At 43.3% G+C, this 17,941-nt stretch overlaps 2 protein-coding genes and 1 long non-coding RNA gene across 3 annotated transcripts; all 3 read left to right on the top strand.

The window, feature by feature from the left end:
- Positions 1 to 3,773: 3,773 nt before the first annotated feature.
- On the top strand, positions 3,774 to 4,798 carry LOC144478427 (uncharacterized). Its single transcript, XR_013495343.1, has 3 exons — positions 3,774 to 3,866; positions 4,331 to 4,424; positions 4,528 to 4,798. It is a non-coding gene; the product is annotated as an uncharacterized LOC144478427 (long non-coding RNA).
- A 1,452-nt stretch (positions 4,799 to 6,250) lies between these two features.
- LOC144476356 (uncharacterized) lies at positions 6,251 to 14,647 on the top strand. The gene is made up of 4 exons (XM_078193162.1): positions 6,251 to 6,398; positions 6,500 to 6,653; positions 6,990 to 7,266; positions 12,381 to 14,647. Exons 1-3 carry the CDS (start codon positions 6,257 to 6,259, stop codon positions 7,252 to 7,254), a joined length of 561 nt encoding a protein of 186 aa, XP_078049288.1. The 5' UTR covers positions 6,251 to 6,256; the 3' UTR covers positions 7,255 to 7,266; positions 12,381 to 14,647.
- A 1,531-nt stretch (positions 14,648 to 16,178) lies between these two features.
- On the top strand, positions 16,179 to 17,719 carry LOC144477532 (uncharacterized). The gene is made up of 4 exons (XM_078195262.1): positions 16,179 to 16,231; positions 16,582 to 16,714; positions 17,150 to 17,378; positions 17,554 to 17,719. Exons 2-4 carry the CDS (start codon positions 16,636 to 16,638, stop codon positions 17,603 to 17,605), a joined length of 360 nt encoding a protein of 119 aa, XP_078051388.1. The 5' UTR covers positions 16,179 to 16,231; positions 16,582 to 16,635; the 3' UTR covers positions 17,606 to 17,719.
- Positions 17,720 to 17,941: the final 222 nt, after the last annotated feature.

Genomic DNA, 17,941 nt, shown 5'->3' on the forward strand with positions numbered 1-17,941 from the left:
CGATCGTTCTATATATACGGAAACGGCGTGGCTAACTTTTGGACCACTTTCGGAAACGCGGCGGACAGGTTATGTCAGGGACACGATCTATCGGTTCTTCCGTCGAACATTCTAGGAGGCTGCTCAACTATGTCGACAGCGTGTTTCGTTCGTATCGCGAGCGATCATGTTGATCAGCAGATCGACAGTAGCCGGCGCCTGCTAGTCTGTTTGTTAACCCACGACCTTTATGCCGCAATTAAACAACGCGGCACTTTCCGTTCTATGAAGTTACGGACGCAATTTTTGATCGGCGCGATCGTTGAACGACAGCCGCGTCGCACGAAGAGAGCAAAACGGTTACTTACGAGAAGCGGCGACGACATTCGGGCACGTCGATCGATGCCTCGTAGAAACTAATATGTTCGAACATGTTTCGACAGGATGTTGCTGCGGCACAAAAAGAAAAATCAGTGTAGATCGATCGCGTCGTTGCAATCGAAGGATTTGCTTCGCGTGAAACCCACCGATGACTCGTCAAATTTACCGATCCCTGCAGGCCACCGACTCGAGCGGTCTCGTCGAGATGGTGCTACTGTCCACTGGAAATTCGTGTCTAGAGTTCTCTATTGACGATATAGAGTAATGACGGTCGAGCACAGAAGGCAACAGAACGACCGTCGCATGCATTATTTCCCGGTTGAAACCATAACCCGATGAGATATTTTCGATAATCATATCTATAAGCGTTCTCAAGAATTTATATGTTCGAAAGTAATTTCTATCGAAACCTTGACAAATCGTTACGCAATCTACGCGCATAGAATAAGGACAAGTCGTTCCCTGTAGGGCTCTGTACATTTTTAACCTTAAAAAAAGTCTGCCTAAATTCGAGACCTTTGAGGAACGATCTCGCATTCTTTGCTCGTCCGTCGAGTTCTTTACGCGCAAGTGCAGTCAATATCTTCGGGTAGAACCATAGTCTCCTACATTATTGCGGTAGACGCGCGGAATCCGGAGCAAGGACAGTTTGTTTCACGTGCGGTGTTCCTGGACGCCGTCGGACCGCATCTCTGCACGAAATCCTGTCGCTATTACGATCGTTCGGACGCGATCCCATTTAACGACGGACTGTCACGTCGATCGTCCTGTCGTCTGACGGGGACGTTTTGACGTCCTGACGAACCGTCGGCGACGTTTCCACGACACGCAGTCGCCGTGCGTTGCCCCGCGCGATTTCCGACCCTCGCAATTGAAACCGCCTGTAACCCGGGTGGTCCTCGTGTGGCACACGTTACGGCACGGAGAGAGAGTATTGACCGTCTCAGCAGAGGCACAGTGGAAATTTCCACTGCCCTACCCCAAGACTTCTGGTGACTACCACATACACTTTCCGGCCTCGCGCGCGGCGGCGGCCTCTCTGTCTACCGCGTGTGCATGTAACCGAGCCCTAAAGTCTGCAGTCTCCGATGCTAAAGAACGTCTTTCAGACCCCTGGTATGCTTTCGCGTATACATGTATATCCCTTGCTAGACGGCAATCCGATACCAGACCCGGTAAAAATCAATAGCGACATTCGGTTGCGCGCTTTAAAACCATCAGCGCGACGCGCACACACGCATTCCTTTGCGCTTCGTCATTTCTCCGAACGGGTTTCAATTGCCCCGAATAGAATTAAAGAGTGGCGAGAATCTCGCAGCAACATTGTCCACGGAACAATTGTCGCCCCCTAACACTTGTCAAATTGTAGACTTTCTTATCGAAAGCGGGCAACTCGACTTACAGTAATTCACAGGGCATTTATTTCGGATAATTCTTTAATCGATATTTAGAGCTATTAACGAGATCTCGTATCTTTAATTATCGTTGCAAGATCGTGCGTATTTGTCAGGTTATGTCAGGTTATTTGTACACGAAATACCATCGATGATACTCTAGTATAGAATAGGGAATACCATCAATAGCGTACGCGCGTATCGATTTATTGACACCCGAAGTTGTTGAGAACCACTGTCAGGTATGCAGGACTTCCCCGGTTTGAAAAGGTATCGAAGATACCGCCCAGGTGGAATTGTTGATGGGTCGGTGCGACCTTGAGAGTGGGGAAAACTGCAGAAAACGTGGGCTCGGCGAGCGCAGTTTCGCCTTTCGGCCGGAATTTTTTCTCCGTGTCCGAGACGAAGTGAAAAGGGAAACCAAAGACTGGGTGCTGATTCAGCGCGCTTGGTTAGAGTAACACGAGATAGCGGACCGTGCTTGACTATTTTTAGCTAGACGCCGTCCTTCGGTTTTACGCAACTACATAAAAAGAATGTATTTGTCGCACTCCGGCTGCATTGTCGCGGATACGGTTGCGAAAGCTTCTGCGAAGTTGTCGTCTCTGCGAAGATAGTCGACCGTAGATCGTTTACCGTTTTGATCGATGTTTTCTAAACAAATCTAGTCTGAAAGGGATCGCGGTTCTATGCGCGCTGTCTGAATGAGAGCAAATTAATCAAAATTCATCCGATCGGACATCGTTTTTACCGACTTGTGCACTATGCGCCATCTCTGGTGAAGGAAAGTTCATAAAAAAATTATTTTGGGCGTTCAGATGCACGGTAGGCGATGACGTTACTAGTTACCGGTAATGCAGTGTTCTATGTAACCCATAATCGATAATCTAGATTATGGATTCTGAAGAATGCAGTTCCGTGGTTGAAAACGTAGGGAACTGTTTTCAAAAATTGTTGATTTTTATTTGGTACGGTAGAATTGTTTACAGCTTGTTTGCGTGAATTCTAATTACATTGATTTAATAAAAGAACCGACAGTATTGATGGAGGATAAAAATTTTAATTATCTACGGCAGTTATAATTGAATTTAAGTGGCGCCATCTGTGTCAATATTTTAAAACCTCTGAGAAGCATCGTCTGTAGGTACTGTCGGCTAATAGTTTGAGCGTTTTCCCGCTCTACAAGTGGCGCCATTTTTTAATAAATATATCGTTAAGAGGGGATGATTTCTATTCAATTTTACATTGCGCCTTTTATGTAATTTACAGTAATAACCTGTTCTTAATATTTTCTATAATATGTAAGCCTTTTTTAGGTCTATTTTTCTGGGGGTTGCAGAGGGATGACAGTGTTTCAGCATTTCCTCGAAATATTCTCATAGACCCTACAATTATTATATTTTATATTTTATTAATTATTATATTTTCGATCATTTCTCGTGCATTTTTCCTAATCCACAAACGGTTCTAGCATCCCCTAAACGCTTCAACTACAAATAATCCTCCGCCATCTCGACAATACACTTTGCAATAGAAAATCGTTACATAATAAAGCCGCTATGCACGAACGTATAAGCCGACCGTGAGTAGCAATTTCGGAACGCGAGCCAATTTTCTAAATTGCTCGCCTACTGAAACACGAGTCGACGATGATTTTACTTCTGAAATAAGTACGAAACTTTCCCCGGATACAATTTATCGTTGCACCGTATCTCATCGTATCGTCCACGGTTAGCCGATCGTTTTATGAGAAATGGTAATTCTAAGGGCTGGTATGTTCTCCTCTATCCATTGTTCGCCGCGTTCGCAGCTGCATTGTATCGCCGTCGAGCGATTTCCTCGAGTTTCTGGAAACGATGGCAGGTACGCGTCGACCCTTTCGCAGGTCAAGACGGAATCGTACCCCCGAAACGCCGGAACCATGGATTCCTTGGAAAAACCCCAATAATGGAAAACCACCCCGAGAGCTTCGTTGACGAAGCGAATTTATTCAGTTGTTCGGTGGACGCCCTGCCAGAATGAAGTGCTTGGTTTTGTTGCTGCTGCTTGCTTTTGCCACGGCGATGATCGCCGTGCCACGGCCCTTCAAGAACGAGTTGTCAAAGTTGCAAAGTAAGGCTATATATTTAATAATAATCTATAGTAATAAGTAGCCTAAGTTATTTGTGAAACGTACGTGCGCTTTCGGAGATAAAATTAATATTCGTTTTTGGATGGAGTCTTTTTAAGTTTGTAAGTAATTAATTAAATATGAAAGTGTACTTTACAGGAACAATTAATTACCCACGTAATATGACGCGAACAAATCTGTTTTAATTCTTATTTTACATTGCCTTTTGATATCACTGTTCAAGGGGTAATTGCATTCTCTATTTAGTAGACTATTTTGTTTCAATTCTAGAACGATAATTATTTGGAATATTTATTACTATTACATTTAATTACTCCTTGAAATATTTATCACTGTTATATTAAATTACCATTCGAAATATTTCGTATCAATTAATTATTAATTCTGCAATAATCATATTCGTATGCAATAATTATATTAATAGAAAAATTGTGTATTTACGCAGTTAAGAAGGCAGAGGACACCGCGATGGCAAAGGGTTATTTCATGAGAGGGAAAAGACACTCGTACCGTTGCAAGACTAAACTCCACAGCACCAGGTAAATAATGAAATGAAAATGAAAAAGTTTTCGAAATGAAAATTGGATCATTGTTATAAAAAAATTATGCGAGCAACGTTTCTCTGGAATTTTCATCTTGCAGTTTCAGCTTGCAGACGCGTCTGGCCAGCTTAGCCTTCGCTAAATCATCGGCCCACTCGAAGCACGGCTCGCATCATCGTCTCGATTGTTAACCAATGGGAGAATGTACATATTTTGTAATCGATTTAAGCGAATTCGTAAATTCATTTTTACAAGGACGGAATTTTGCGGAGAGACACAAGACTGAAGTTGCTTTGGAAATCCACTGTTGTAAATTAATATCGTTGCACAGGGATTCTTCTACGAATTTTTATTTTTAATATCGTTGCACAGGGATTGTAATACGAATTTTTATTTGTAAGACTTTTAAGTTTAAGAAAATAGCTCGTTTATTGTTAGTGTAAAGTGTACGTATTTTAATATATTATCATATGTCGCGCAGTAATTTTATTCATTTATAAATAATTATAATAATTCGTTCATATCGCTCAGAGAATTTTTCGCATTATAATTATAAATCGCGATTTATAAAATACTAAGATTAACAATTTTTAATTCAAGTTTATTCCTTTTTGGTTCTATTTGCGTTGTCTTAGCGAATTAATTTTAATTAGTATTATACAATACAATGAAACTATGAGGAAGTAAGATGAGTATAGAATAATCGCGTTTTCTTTTATTAAAATTCGACGGCTCTGTAAGAGATAATTTTTAATAACTAAATTTAAGATATATTTTATGCTCTTTCCATTTGGATTTGTTTAACAATACTAGCACTTATGTAGGAACTATGTACAGTAATAATTATGCGCTGGTTACATGCGACTCGTGAAACATAATTTAGATGATGCGACGTGAATTAGTTTCGAGGTTGCATAAAGTAATAAATTTTATACCACAAAATAAAACTCGACATATTTCAATAATATGATGAAAATATAAATGATACAGAAATACGTCGAAACTAATAATTAATTCCTTTTATGTAACGTAGACGTAATATCGCAATCAAAGTGCAGCAATAAATAAGAAATACAAACTTTCTGTTTCTTTTATAAAAATAACACATATGGATGCCAACGCCATTGATTTATTCCACAACTCGAATATATAATCCACGTATTCGAAGGTTACTTTTAACAGCAATTTCCATCAGAAATTCAAAGCTGCGCCAAACACATCGCAACCATAACGCCCGTGAACTTGATTCTCGATCACGGCACGCGGAAAACGACAACGATATTCGCCGACGACTTTCTTCGTTATTCCAGGAAGCGATATCAGGAAAAAATGCTCACATAACCTTCGACTCTCTCTAATCGCCGAAAATCCCCGAATAAAAATGAATAAAACATGTCCCCCGCGGTGTTTAAACGACGACGCAACTTTCGCGGGGAGTCCACGCGAGCGGAGCCCGTGTTTTCGTGTTCTCCACGGTTTCCTTGACCGAAGCGACGATTTCTCGGAAGCCTCTACACGCGCGCTCACGTTCCACAGCATCCACGCTTCGATTAGCGTCCTTAGACTTAGCCGCGTATGCTTTCTTGCCGTGGACCACTTTCGATCGGCCCTGGACCGTAAGGACGTCCACTCGTTAGGTGTCAATGACAAATGGCTCCCCCGTCCGTCGGTCGTCGATTCGGCGGCCGGTTCCGCCGGCGGGTGTCTTCCTATGATGATCGACGGTGAAGGGACCCCTTCTATAAAAACACCGTCGACCGACGAATTTCTTCGATTCGTGTTTTCGCCTCTAAGCCCGAACGAGTTTCTGTACGAGTGCTCCGTCGAAAATGACGTCGCGGTTTGTCACGGTGGCCGTTCTGTGCGCGGTATCGTTCGCAGCTTGCAGCGCGAAGCCCGCGGTGACGCTCGCCAATGGATCGTCGCAGCTCGATCCGCTCCAACAACAGCTGATCACCGCCGTGGAAACTGGTCCGTCTTTTTCCAAGTGTTCCTAGTGTACTATAATGTATCATAACTAGAAGATTATAGACGTCGGTTGTTATCGTGTTATCGTATCTTTCGGTTCGCAGACGCGAAGAGGGCTCAACGATCCCCGCAGTTCGGATTCCCTGACGGCGGTTTCGGGCCCGGCCCGGAATTCGGCGGCGAATTCGGCGAGGGCAACAGGCGCTATCCTCATAGGCCGAGGCCCGAGGGATGCGGCGAGTTCGGCTGCGGCGAAGGGTAAGCCGTGTCGCGTGTATTGGATTAATTTAAGCTATTCTTTTCAATTAATTTAAGCTATTCTTTTGGATTAATTTAAGCTACTCTTTTGAATTAATTTAAGCTATTCTTTTGAATTAATTTAGGCTATTCTTTCGAATTAACTATCATCCAGTCTACAGGATGTTACGCTATAATAATTCGCTCAGAAGTGTTCATATAGCACTAAACGCTGATAATTGTGAAAATTAACCCTTTCGGTACGAGTGCCAAATTTATCCGTCGTCTCCGTTATTATAGAGCAAGGGGTTGATAATGCAGTGGCCCTTTGTGACATCCATCGCATTGATTTTGTAGGTTCGGACCACTGCCGGGATACTACCCTTCAGCCGGCGGCTCCTCGCAGTCCACGGCCCAGGCACAGGCTGGGTCTAACGGAGGACCGTTCGGAGGTGGGTCCTCAGCATCGGCGTCCGCTGGGGCCAGCGGAAGCGACGGACCCTTCGGAGGCGAAGGAGGCAGCCAAGCAAATGCACAAAGCGCCAGCTTCAACGTCGGCCCTTTCTCCGCCTCGTTCAGCATCGCTGAATCCTCGTCGGGTGGTCAACAGCAGATTTACTGAGGCTTCACACCGGTGAGCACCAATTCACGGACTTTATGCGATCGTTATTTTATTTATTTTTCGCTGAATCGAATTATTATTATTCTTTATTAAATAGCTAGTAAGGCCCCTTTTTGGTTAGATGGAGTTAACCCTTTGCCCTCGAAGCCATTTCAGCTGAAAATTTCATATAAAATTTCTGTCTTCATAGTATTCTCATTCTATGCAACAAAGTGCACACTAAATTGTTAATAAATTGTTTTATGCACGCTAAATTGATTCTTGCGACTCGTAGCAACAGTTCTGCTACTCAACAATTCTTTTAAATCTAAACTTTATTGCTTTAAAAAATTGTTGAGTTATTTAATTTTAAGTTAAATAATTTTTATATCTGAACTCTATCGTTATACAAATTATTTTTGGAACATAATAGAATAATTTTAGTGGTGTCTAAGTGTCACCGTTCGTGCGCAAAGGGTTAATCGGTCGCGGAGGTCAAGTACAGGCCGCGAGACTCAACGAGGCTCGCGTGCAACCGTGGCGAATCGTTTCGACGCGAATCGGTTCCTCTTCTACCCGCGCGGTTCCCTCCGCTGCGGAATACCTGAGCGTGCGCGGATTTCACTGTTAACGCGTCGAGAGCGTTTGCCAGTTAGCGTCGATTAATTGACACGTTTTTCCTTTTCATTGGCAAGCGAAGCGTTCCGGGAACAGCCGAGCGGACGAGCGACGCGCGAGGCGATTCGATTAGAGCCGCGGCGACCATCGAAAATCAACCCTTTTGCGCTCTTTTAGCCACCGCCAAAAATTCCTCGAATCAAGTACATTGCACTGCGATTCACGTTGCATTTATTAGCACCCCTTAACTGTCCTTAATATTGTCCTTAATAGGGCCAGGCTATTTTTCTTTAATTATTTTCGTTTTCTAGAAATTCAATTTTCGTTTTCGAGAAATTCAATTCTTATTTCGATTTAGACGAAATTAATAATATTCCGTAGTATCTCTCGCTACCGTCTTCAATTAGCCGTCTTTCCATGAAAGGTAGTACCGAACAGTTGATAAAAGTCTCTGCCAAAGTCTCGACGATGATAGATAAAATTCGATGAAATTCGACGCAATTCGGAGCTCGTTTTTACGATTCTAATCTTCGCGTTCCTCCTCTCTCTCCGTTCAAGAACGAGCTTGAGATCCAGGCGGGCGAGCCGGGTTAACGAACCGCGGCCATTACGAATTTACAGGTATTATTACGAAAGAGCCAGCCGCCTCGCTTCGGGCGCGCAACGAAAACATCTGTCCATCGGGTTCCTTTAAAAGAACAACGATCTACGGTGTCCGCTTTGCGACGTCCGTCGAACCTACGTTTTATTTTTGTTCGTGGCTTCCTGTGAATAATAAAACCATGCTTGTGTCGATCTAAATTGCTTTGAATTGTCGGGGGATACAATTTTGATTTGAACTTTGATGTTTCGGTAGATTGGGATGGAAAGTGATAGTGCGGATTATTTGGAATTTAATAGAAATCTAATATTATTTTGTATAATATTAAATGCGGATTATTTGGAATTTAATAGAAATCTAATAGAAATCTAATAGAATTATTATCCATTTTATATAACCTTCTTTCCATTTTATTCATTACAAAATTGAATTTTATGTCTTACGTAACAGAGCTCTTAATAATTTGTTAAACATTAGTAAATTTGCTAAAGATTATTTTAAAACACGATAATTTTTTGAGGCGGCTCAGTGTCGCCATTCGACCGCAAAGGGTTAAACACGTCAGTGTTTGACGTCAATAATCCTTTTTCGAACGATTTAATAATTATTTTTAGATTCAATTAAATGTCTCGTCATCTTTCGCATTATATTTGCTATCGACAGTCGACGGTCTTTAGCTAAAACACTAATGATGTTTGAACAGGCTTGTTTGCGTTGCATATTTCTCTAGTGACAAGAAATCCGAGAATTGTTATTTAACGTTAGTCACAAGCGTTTCTTCCGTTCACCGAGCACCGTGTTAAGTGGCAGACGTTACGCGGACACGATGATTTTATTTCCAATGATTCAATGTTTCCGCGCAATTGCTTTCAACGTTTGAAAAAGTAATATAAAGATTTGAAGGGAAGTTTTCGACTCTTGCCTAGGCTTTCGACTCTTACCTATTTCGAGGCGAGTTAACCTTTTAGGCTTATCGCTTTGTAGGCTTTGTCGATAAAGTTTTTAATTTCCAAAGCGATTCAAATCATTCGAAAAGCAGGAGACTGAAGCAACTTTGGCTAGCAGTTGAGTGTCCAGGTTCTTTTCTTTCTATAATCGTTTGGTGCTACCGTAGACGATTAGTTTCACAGAGAGACAATAGCACGAGGAGCATCGCACCTTGCGTAGGTCCCTCGGAAGCGAGAGCCGAAGCTGCCGAGGGTTAACGAACCCGGCGAATTAGAGGCGAAAAGGGAGGCGGCTCCGGCACGGCTGTTGGGTTTCGCGTGGTCTCTCGCGCCGGATTCGCAAGAAACCAGGCGGAACATCTGTCCAGGCCGCTCGGTCCAGCCACGAAGATGCAACAATCTTTGCTTATATGTCACTTTTGTCGAGTGGCTTTGACGTCTCTTTCCCTCCTTTCTTCGATTCTCCCCTGGGTCTCTGGCTCGTCGGTGGACGCACACGACAGAGACGACGGAACAACGACACATGAAACACACGGAGAGAGAGAGAGAGGGAGAGAGAGAGAGCGGCGCAGCGTACGCGCGTCGATTATTCAAATGCACGCGAGCGTACGCGAGAGCTTCGAACGCGCGAGCGCGCGCCCCTGTGTGCGTGTCCTCTCTTTGCGAATCAGTGTGCGTGTCCTCTCTCTGAAAATCAGTGTGCGTGTCCTCTTTTTGCGAATCAGTGTGCGTGTCCTCTCTCGGCGAGTTGGTGCGCGTGCGAGGCCCGCGGAACCTGTGCGAAAGGTACGCTCGTAAACGCGCGCGCGCGCGAGCGCGCTGCCGCGCTATTGTCCTATTGAGCCGTGCTCCTTTTGGTACGGTGTGAAAAAGAATGGACAAAGGGAAAATGAATCTTCTTGGTTCTCAGGCGATCGGCAGACGGCCAGACGGGGACGGATTAACTCGTTTTAAAGGGATCTCGCGGGGATATTGTCGGGGGGCCCTCCGGTAACTCCGGGTGTACCTACGGAATCGGGGTCCCTTTCTCCCTCTCTCTCTCTCTCTCTCTCTCTCTCTCTCGAGTCCTCTCCTCTCTATGCTACTCCGAACCGGTCTGTTTTGATTCTGAGACGCGCCTACGCGCGCGGTCCACGAACCCGGCCCGCGAATCCGTTTCGCCGACAACAACCGCCGCAATTTCATCGAAAACGTCTGCGAAATTGCGAAACCACGCTCGAGATCCGATTACCAACGAGCCGTATTATTTTCTTGGACGTTGCGGTGGCTGCGCGTTTCCTTGTTCGCGGTGGTTTACCGGCTGGAGAATGGGTTTATGAACGCGTTGCCACCTGGACAAGATTTGTTCGACCTCTAAAAGGCACCGGCAGGATTTTGCGCGAATATAGTTTTTCATAACTAAATTACCATTTTCTCTTAACCCTTTGCACTCCGTTGTCCCCTCTCTGGGGACATCGTATATTATCGGACATTTAATGATAAAATAATTTCTTCGGCTTATAGCATTTCCATTTCATATGATAAAATCAATTTTATTGAATATTGTGAATTTATATTTGATTAATATTGATTTATAAATTTATAGAATTATAAGTTATTACACACTATTAGAACTGTAATTAGAACTTTTATTATTTAAAGAAAGGTATAAATTACGTCCTTTCTATTTGAGATATTTCAGGTAACTAACACGAATCAATTCAATAAAAACGATAACGATCAGAAGAGAATCAATAAACCATCGCGTGTCTTCACATCTTAAACATATTCGGTGGTAAATAAATAAACCATCCATTTTGTTGAAATGGGTTAACAACCTATATTCTTTCCTGAATACATTGTGTAAACCTTTTAAAAATAAAAGGATATTAAAAATGGAAGATAAACTTTTCCGCATTGAAATAGAAAGTGTCTCGTACGAAATGGTGGTATTCCTTTGGATTTTCGAAAACATTAGATGCGATTAAATAAAATTAGATACAGCCCTCTCTGTTCGCCGTGCCGGGGTTCCCGACGGAACCCGATATGCAAATCTGGCCGGAGTGTCTCCCTGTTAGGGGTCATCCGGGATGGGTTAAAGGTCACAAGTGGTTCCACGTCGTACATTTATTTATGTTCGGTACTATGGACGGCCATAGGGGAGGGGAATGTAGATTTTGGCCTACCCTACCGTGAAAGGAGCCAAGTCCAGTTATTATTGCTTGCTGCAAACAAACTCTGACTATATTTAAAGAGCGCGCGCGCGCACACGGCCTCGTTAAACTGCGCATTATATCTCGTGGTAAGGAGTGTCAACAATTAAAGTCAAATTTCGGCGCAACGTTCAAATCTTTTGGCGGGACAGGGTTGCGTTCCTTGGGGCCAGGATATTTTCTTCCCATGGGAATTATTCGGGAATTTTCTTTCCGTAGAAATCGAACAAAATTGGTATCTTTTTATTCACAGCATATAACAGGGGAAATAAATAATTATTAAACTGAGTTCGTTATAGAACGAGAGTTAAATAGTTCTACATGGGTATATAGTACCCCATAGAGTACCCCACAGAGTTTGCGGTCGTATATATATTAATGTCAAATTTATATATATATATATGTATATGTATATTATGTATAAACATCGAGTAATTTACGGCGAATAATCGAACTCGTCTAAAATACTCGATTAACCCCTTGCACCCCTTTAATAAACTACGTTGATTGCGACTGTCTCGTCCTTAATTATTTCCTTGCTGTCGTGGGATGATTCTAGTGTCCCGATTGTCATTTACTTTCATTTTTATATTTCGATGACAGGGGATTCAAATTTTGTTTCGATTTAATATTAACGATTGACAGCCGTATTTATCTCTCGCCACGGGTCTAACTCTTTATGTGCAAGGGGTTAAACTCTCAGTGGAACTAATTCTCAGTGTAATGGTTTAAATGGCCTAATCAGTAGACATTCGACAACAAACTAAAAATGTTCTTCTCCTTCCGCAGGTCTGGCACCGCCTGGAGGCACCTCCCGCCCTTAATTTATTCGAGCACCGATTCGCTACGATCGTCGATTCAGCGGACGGCCATTGTTTACAAACATTCTACGTCACTAGGTATAAGCAAACGGAGCAGAGGCAGCAGTAACAGCAACAGCGGCAGCAGCAGCAGCAGCAGCTCGGCGTGAGAGGAGACTGGAAGGAAGAAGGCCCCGGGCGCACGCACGCACCACCCTCCATCTTTGAAGATTTCCTGGGAGCGAGTTCCCTTTGTCCGGGCGCTTGGGCAACCACCAGATGTTCTCGCAAATAAAACCGACAAAATATCGCGACGCTGCATCCCAGATACGGGAGAAACGAGGACCGGGCCGTGTCTGGGCGGAGAAGGACCGAGGAGGAGGAGGAGGAGGAGGAGGAGAGTGGGCCGAGGGCCCCGAGGATTAACAGCACAAAGGGAGAGAGGCCGGAGAAGCGGAGGGCTCGCGAATGGAAAAAAAAAGAAGAAGCGAAAATTCGGATCCGAAACGAGAGAGCCGTGCAATGACCGGCCCGATCTGCACACGCGATCGTCCGCCTCGGTTTGCAGCGTCCTGCCCGCGGCATGGTTTTGGCTCGGACTTTCTCCTGCCGTGGTTTTGCAAATGAAAAATCATTTATTGTGATAGGAAACGTCAGTGCAACGATAGGACATGGTAGGACTATACTATAGGTAATTAATATTAACTATAGAAAATAATAGCTTAGCTATAGAAAAACAGTAGCTTAACTATAGCAAACAGTAGTTTAACTATAGAAAAACAGTAGCTTAACTATAGCAAACGGTAGCTTAACAATAGAAAACAATAGCGCAAGCAAAGCGATGAAAAATAGATAAGCATATCAAAGTCGATGCAATTCAGGCGAATACAGCTGTAAGAAAATGTTTATTTAAATATAAACGTTTCAAACGTAATCGGGAATCGCTTGGATTACTTGCAATAAATATTAGATCTGCCGGAAAATTATTCATAAATAAATATATTCGTAAATCGCCATCACTCTGGCAACAGGGCATAAATTGCAATTATATTAAATTAAATTAAATTGCGATAATACAATTAATTCTAGATGCCTACTAAATTCGTTTTCTTTCTTTTTAATAACAGATCGAATTTTTCGGTAGACTTAATATTTATCCAAGATAGCATTGTCCATAGAATTTCTATTAATCGAACGTTTTGTTCGGACGATTCCTTACTCGAGCAACAATTCGTGGCAATTCTTTACAATATTAAAAATTAATACAATATTATAATATCTTACTATATTATAATATTTATAATATTTCCATGATTTGTTCTACGTTCGTCACTGCTGTTTGTTAAATTAATATGGACGATGGTACGGGTTGCATAAAGCGCGTAGATTTCGTGACATTTTTATGGTCATTGGATCGGCAATGAATGTGTCACGAGAGTACCGTGCTGGAAGTATACTCGTAAAATTCGCATCGCAAATTATCCGGAATTTATGGCAGGTATCATCGGCTGAAGCTCGCGAGGCAATTGCCTCGCAAACGTTCATCGTAATTGCGCAGCATCCTCCTCCTCCTCCTCCTCTCTATCTCCGGATTTCTCGATTCATCTTGGGTAGTTCCTTTATGAGCACGTGATCCTCCTCCTATCGCATTTTAAGCAACGCGTATTGTATGCGCTACCATCCATGGGAAAGTATGCGTTCAAAGTATACTTTGTAAAGTATACTTGCAAAGTACACTTGCTATAGTATATTTGTAAAACTATAGGGTGCTTGGTGCAATCTAATCAGAGACGCTTTTTATTGTTTTCAAAACATATTATTTTACGCGTACATAATAATTTTCGTGAAATAATTTATAAACGCTGGAATCAATTTGTTCGCTCTGCTATAGTAGGTGCTACATTGTTAAGGAGAAAATCTATTGTTTCTATAACCTTTTAAACAGCTGCTGCTGTTTATGCGTGCCTGTTGCGTAAATGTGCCGTTTGAAAATGTTTGCACTACAATGATATGCCTCCCTTGCTTGAAAGTCGTCCTCGCAGCGCCATTTTGTTACATAGCTCACATTGAGTTTCTTCTTTCCTTTCACGGTAGAAAATCAGTAGAAACATTACGAACTCCACAACACACATTGACGATCGAATGGAATAAAGTAAGAAGCTTCGTGTTCAGCACTATCCTGAATCGCTAAGTGTGAAAGATAGTGATAGAACCTTTTTGTGAAATCAGGCTTTTTATTTCATTGTGAAGCGAATAAAAATCTTTACAGGAACAATTACGTTTTATTTCATACATCGTTCTTGCTGGTTGATACCTAAAAATGTATGGTCTATAAAAATATACAGTGTATAATATATAGTCTATAAAAATATAGAGTGTGTAATATATGGCCTATAAAAATATATAATCTAAAATATGGGCTGTATAAAAATATACACTGTGTAATATATAGTCTATAAAAATATAGAGTGTATAATATATGGCCTATAAAAATATATAGTCTAAAATATGGGCTGTATAAAAATATACAGTGTATAATATATAGTCTAAAATATGGGTTGTATAAAAATATACAGTCTATAATATATAGTCTAAAATATATAGCCTACAATTTCCAATACTAATTATTAAGTAATGATCGTATTAAACGTTAATAAATATTCCTTCCAGTATCAGCGCGATGTTACTATCATTGAAGGACAGAGAGACTCAATGAAATTTCATTTGCATAGAAACTGGCATTCTATCCATCAGTTCAAAAGTAGACCAACGTTACGAACTTTCCTATGTCTGGTTGCAGAACGGCCTTGCTCGTGTCTTAATTATTCAAATATTCAGAAATCTGTTATCGAGATTGCTGGACGATTTAATTTACGATTATGTGCCTATTATTTTTACACCAGACGAGCATAATGAGCATACAAATTTCATGCATCCTATAAACAGTTTAATCTCATTCGAACGCCATTTTCATATCGCGTTCATCATTTACAAAGCTTTCACCGAAGATCGCCTTATCCGATCAGCTCTACTTTCTATAAAACAGACTTAAAAATCTATCTTCGCATATACAGGGTGTATCAAAAGTAATTGTAACTCCGGTCCGAGGTGTTCCCGATGCTATTTCGAGTAACCTCAGCCAAAATACAAACCGCGGCTTCGTTAACCCCTCGACGTACCATTTTTCATTACAAATATATACGTATTATATAATACGATTAGAACTTTCTCGATCGCGCTAATTTCTTAGGAGAAAATGGAATTTTACGGCGAGAAAAATCGGCGTCAGCGGCGGCGAGATCGGCAGCCGATTCGCGAGGAATCGCGCCCGAGTGTTTCGCGGGTAGACACCACGGGGCGTGCACGGTAGCCGAAAGAAGTGACGTTCGTGACACCGGAGATGCGTTAAAGGGGCTCGTTAAAGGTCCGTCTCCCGGTCGTTAAGCATTGTTTAGCCGCTCCTGGACCCCGGCGACCGGGTAAACCAGTCCGGTGTCCGCCTGGCCGGATCGGTACCCACTCGGTCCCGTCCGCGGGACGAACGCTTCAAGAAACAGGGGCGTAGGAAGGGTAGGGGAGGTGAGGGAAGGGGAGGCGGGGAGGGGCGGGGAGGGTTCGAGAGAGAAAAAATGAAATAGAAAGTGGTCTGTCCGGTGCAACGGATCTACAGTGTGTTGAACGGTCCGAGGCGCCTCCAACTGGATCCTTTACCCCCGGCGTGTTCCTGTTCGCCACGCACTATAGCGAATCCGCGATGCTCTCTTCAAGGCTTCCGCGGCATTGTGCTCGCATTTCTCGTGCGGTTGTCGACTCGGAAAGTATCTTCTGGTCAAGTCGTCGGTAAGTCGGGCTCCAAGTGCAAATCCTCCGTACCTTCGGTCTCTGACCGATCCTCTAACGGAGCCATCCTTCGCGGATGGTCCGCGAACCGTTCTAACATCGAGATCCTCCGAATATTCTGCTGTCCGTTCGCAATCGAGTCGATTGAATCAAATCACCCCCTCGAATTCCGGTGTTTCCGATCGTAGGAGACGATCCTTTGCGATCAGTGTCCCCGATCGGTTGCAAAAGCATTTGCGCCGATCGGTGAACGAGAAGGGAACACGCGTGCCCAGGGTGACGTTTTCCGCGCCGCGAATCGCTGGTTACGCGCTTATCCCCGATTTAATTTGCCCGTTGTTCTGTCACAGGTTTAAATTTCGGACCCCGTCAAAAAGTGAAGAAAAAATCAGCAACCTCGCAACATGGCGAACCTTTTGGCCCTTTTGGTGATCACCCTAGCCTGCGCAGTCGTCCACGCCCAGCAACAACCCAATCAGAAACGTAAGTAACTCGGTCATTAATCATTCTCTTGTCTACTTCTTATTAATTGTGTTAACGCGTCGATCGAACGCTGTATCTCTCGATACACGAGAGAATAAATAGAAATGATAAAGTGTATAGAAAACAAGGAGGATCGGAATTGGGTGCATAAACGAGGTGCAGTCGCTACGTGTGCAAACTCAGATTTACATTTAACGAGGAATTAGTAATTGAATTCTTGGTATCTCGCTTTAGTCATTGCCGCTGACTAACACCGAATGAATTTTCTTTTTTTGCCATACGGTCCGCGTTCGTTCACGACTACGACTCCGTTCTCCGACGCCTACTCTTGCACCGCTTCTGTCCTCGCATTACGACACCCTTCTCCTCAGCCGCGTCTCGAATTCTCGTTCGCCTTTCCAGCCGATTATCATTCGCCCCGTCTCCTCGTTTCAGCCGTTTTCGGTCAAACGTTCGACGAAATCGTAGTCTCGTCGGACCTGAACGTTCGAAGAAAGTCCAAGGAGAATCGTCAGGGCAAACGACTGACGAACATACCATCGGGCACCACCGGCCCACCCGAAAAGTCCACCGCAGTCGCGTCGAGGTTCGTCGCCAACGATGGAATCCGCATCACGTCGGAAAAAAAGCATCAGAAACGCGAAGCATCGACTCTTCGGAAAAGGTGAGCCGGTGAAAGTAACGAGCAGAGAGAACCGCGTCGAGGCGAGCTCCGCATCGATTTCGCTCGATCACCGATCACCGTTGCATAATTGGGTTTCACGTTCGCGCGGTCGCGTGACGAGCTCCCAAGGCGGTTCGTTCTCTCTGTGACACCGTGCGCGACTTCTCTGTTTCAGGTACATGGACATGGGCGTTGCAGGATACCTACTGAAATCTCGAAAACGATGAAAATTCCACTCCGAGGACAACCGCACGATCCTCATACAGCCATCCCGACCATACCCTTTCGGCTCACTTTCGGACCCAGGCCTTGTAACAAAAAGTGTAATAAAAATTTTCTGTGTCACAGCAACCGGCTACCTTATTGTCACCAACCTATATAGAGTTTAGGATCATTGATTACCACTGTCGTTGTACTTGTTCTTTGGCACGTCAGGGTTGTAGGGAAGCTCAGCGTGCGTACAGTCTCGCGCGAAAGCTGAGGCGATTTTAATTTTCATTCGTAGGCTACAGAGTGCATATATTATTTAATAGTGTAGAATTAAGGCGATTAAATTAACTGGG

The sequence above is a fragment of the Augochlora pura genome, chromosome 2, assembly GCF_028453695.1.
Source record: "Augochlora pura isolate Apur16 chromosome 2, APUR_v2.2.1, whole genome shotgun sequence".
In the NCBI taxonomy this organism is placed as follows: Eukaryota; Metazoa; Arthropoda; class Insecta; order Hymenoptera; family Halictidae; genus Augochlora; species Augochlora pura.

Excerpts from the sequence above, each read along its gene's own strand:
- LOC144476356 (XM_078193162.1), top strand. The coding sequence starts at position 6,257 with ATGACGTCGCGGTTTGTCACGGTGGCCGTTCTGTGCGCGGTATCGTTC. Across the intron at positions 6,399-6,499 it reads GATCACCGCCGTGGAAACTG|ACGCGAAGAGGGCTCAACGA; the intron begins GTCCGTCTTTTT and ends TTCGGTTCGCAG. Across the intron at positions 6,654-6,989 it reads GAGTTCGGCTGCGGCGAAGG|GTTCGGACCACTGCCGGGAT; the intron begins GTAAGCCGTGTC and ends TTGATTTTGTAG.
- LOC144477532 (XM_078195262.1), top strand. The coding sequence starts at position 16,636 with ATGGCGAACCTTTTGGCCCTTTTGGTGATCACCCTAGCCTGCGCAGTC. Across the intron at positions 16,715-17,149 it reads GCAACAACCCAATCAGAAAC|CCGTTTTCGGTCAAACGTTC; the intron begins GTAAGTAACTCG and ends TCCTCGTTTCAG. Across the intron at positions 17,379-17,553 it reads GCATCGACTCTTCGGAAAAG|GTACATGGACATGGGCGTTG; the intron begins GTGAGCCGGTGA and ends TCTCTGTTTCAG.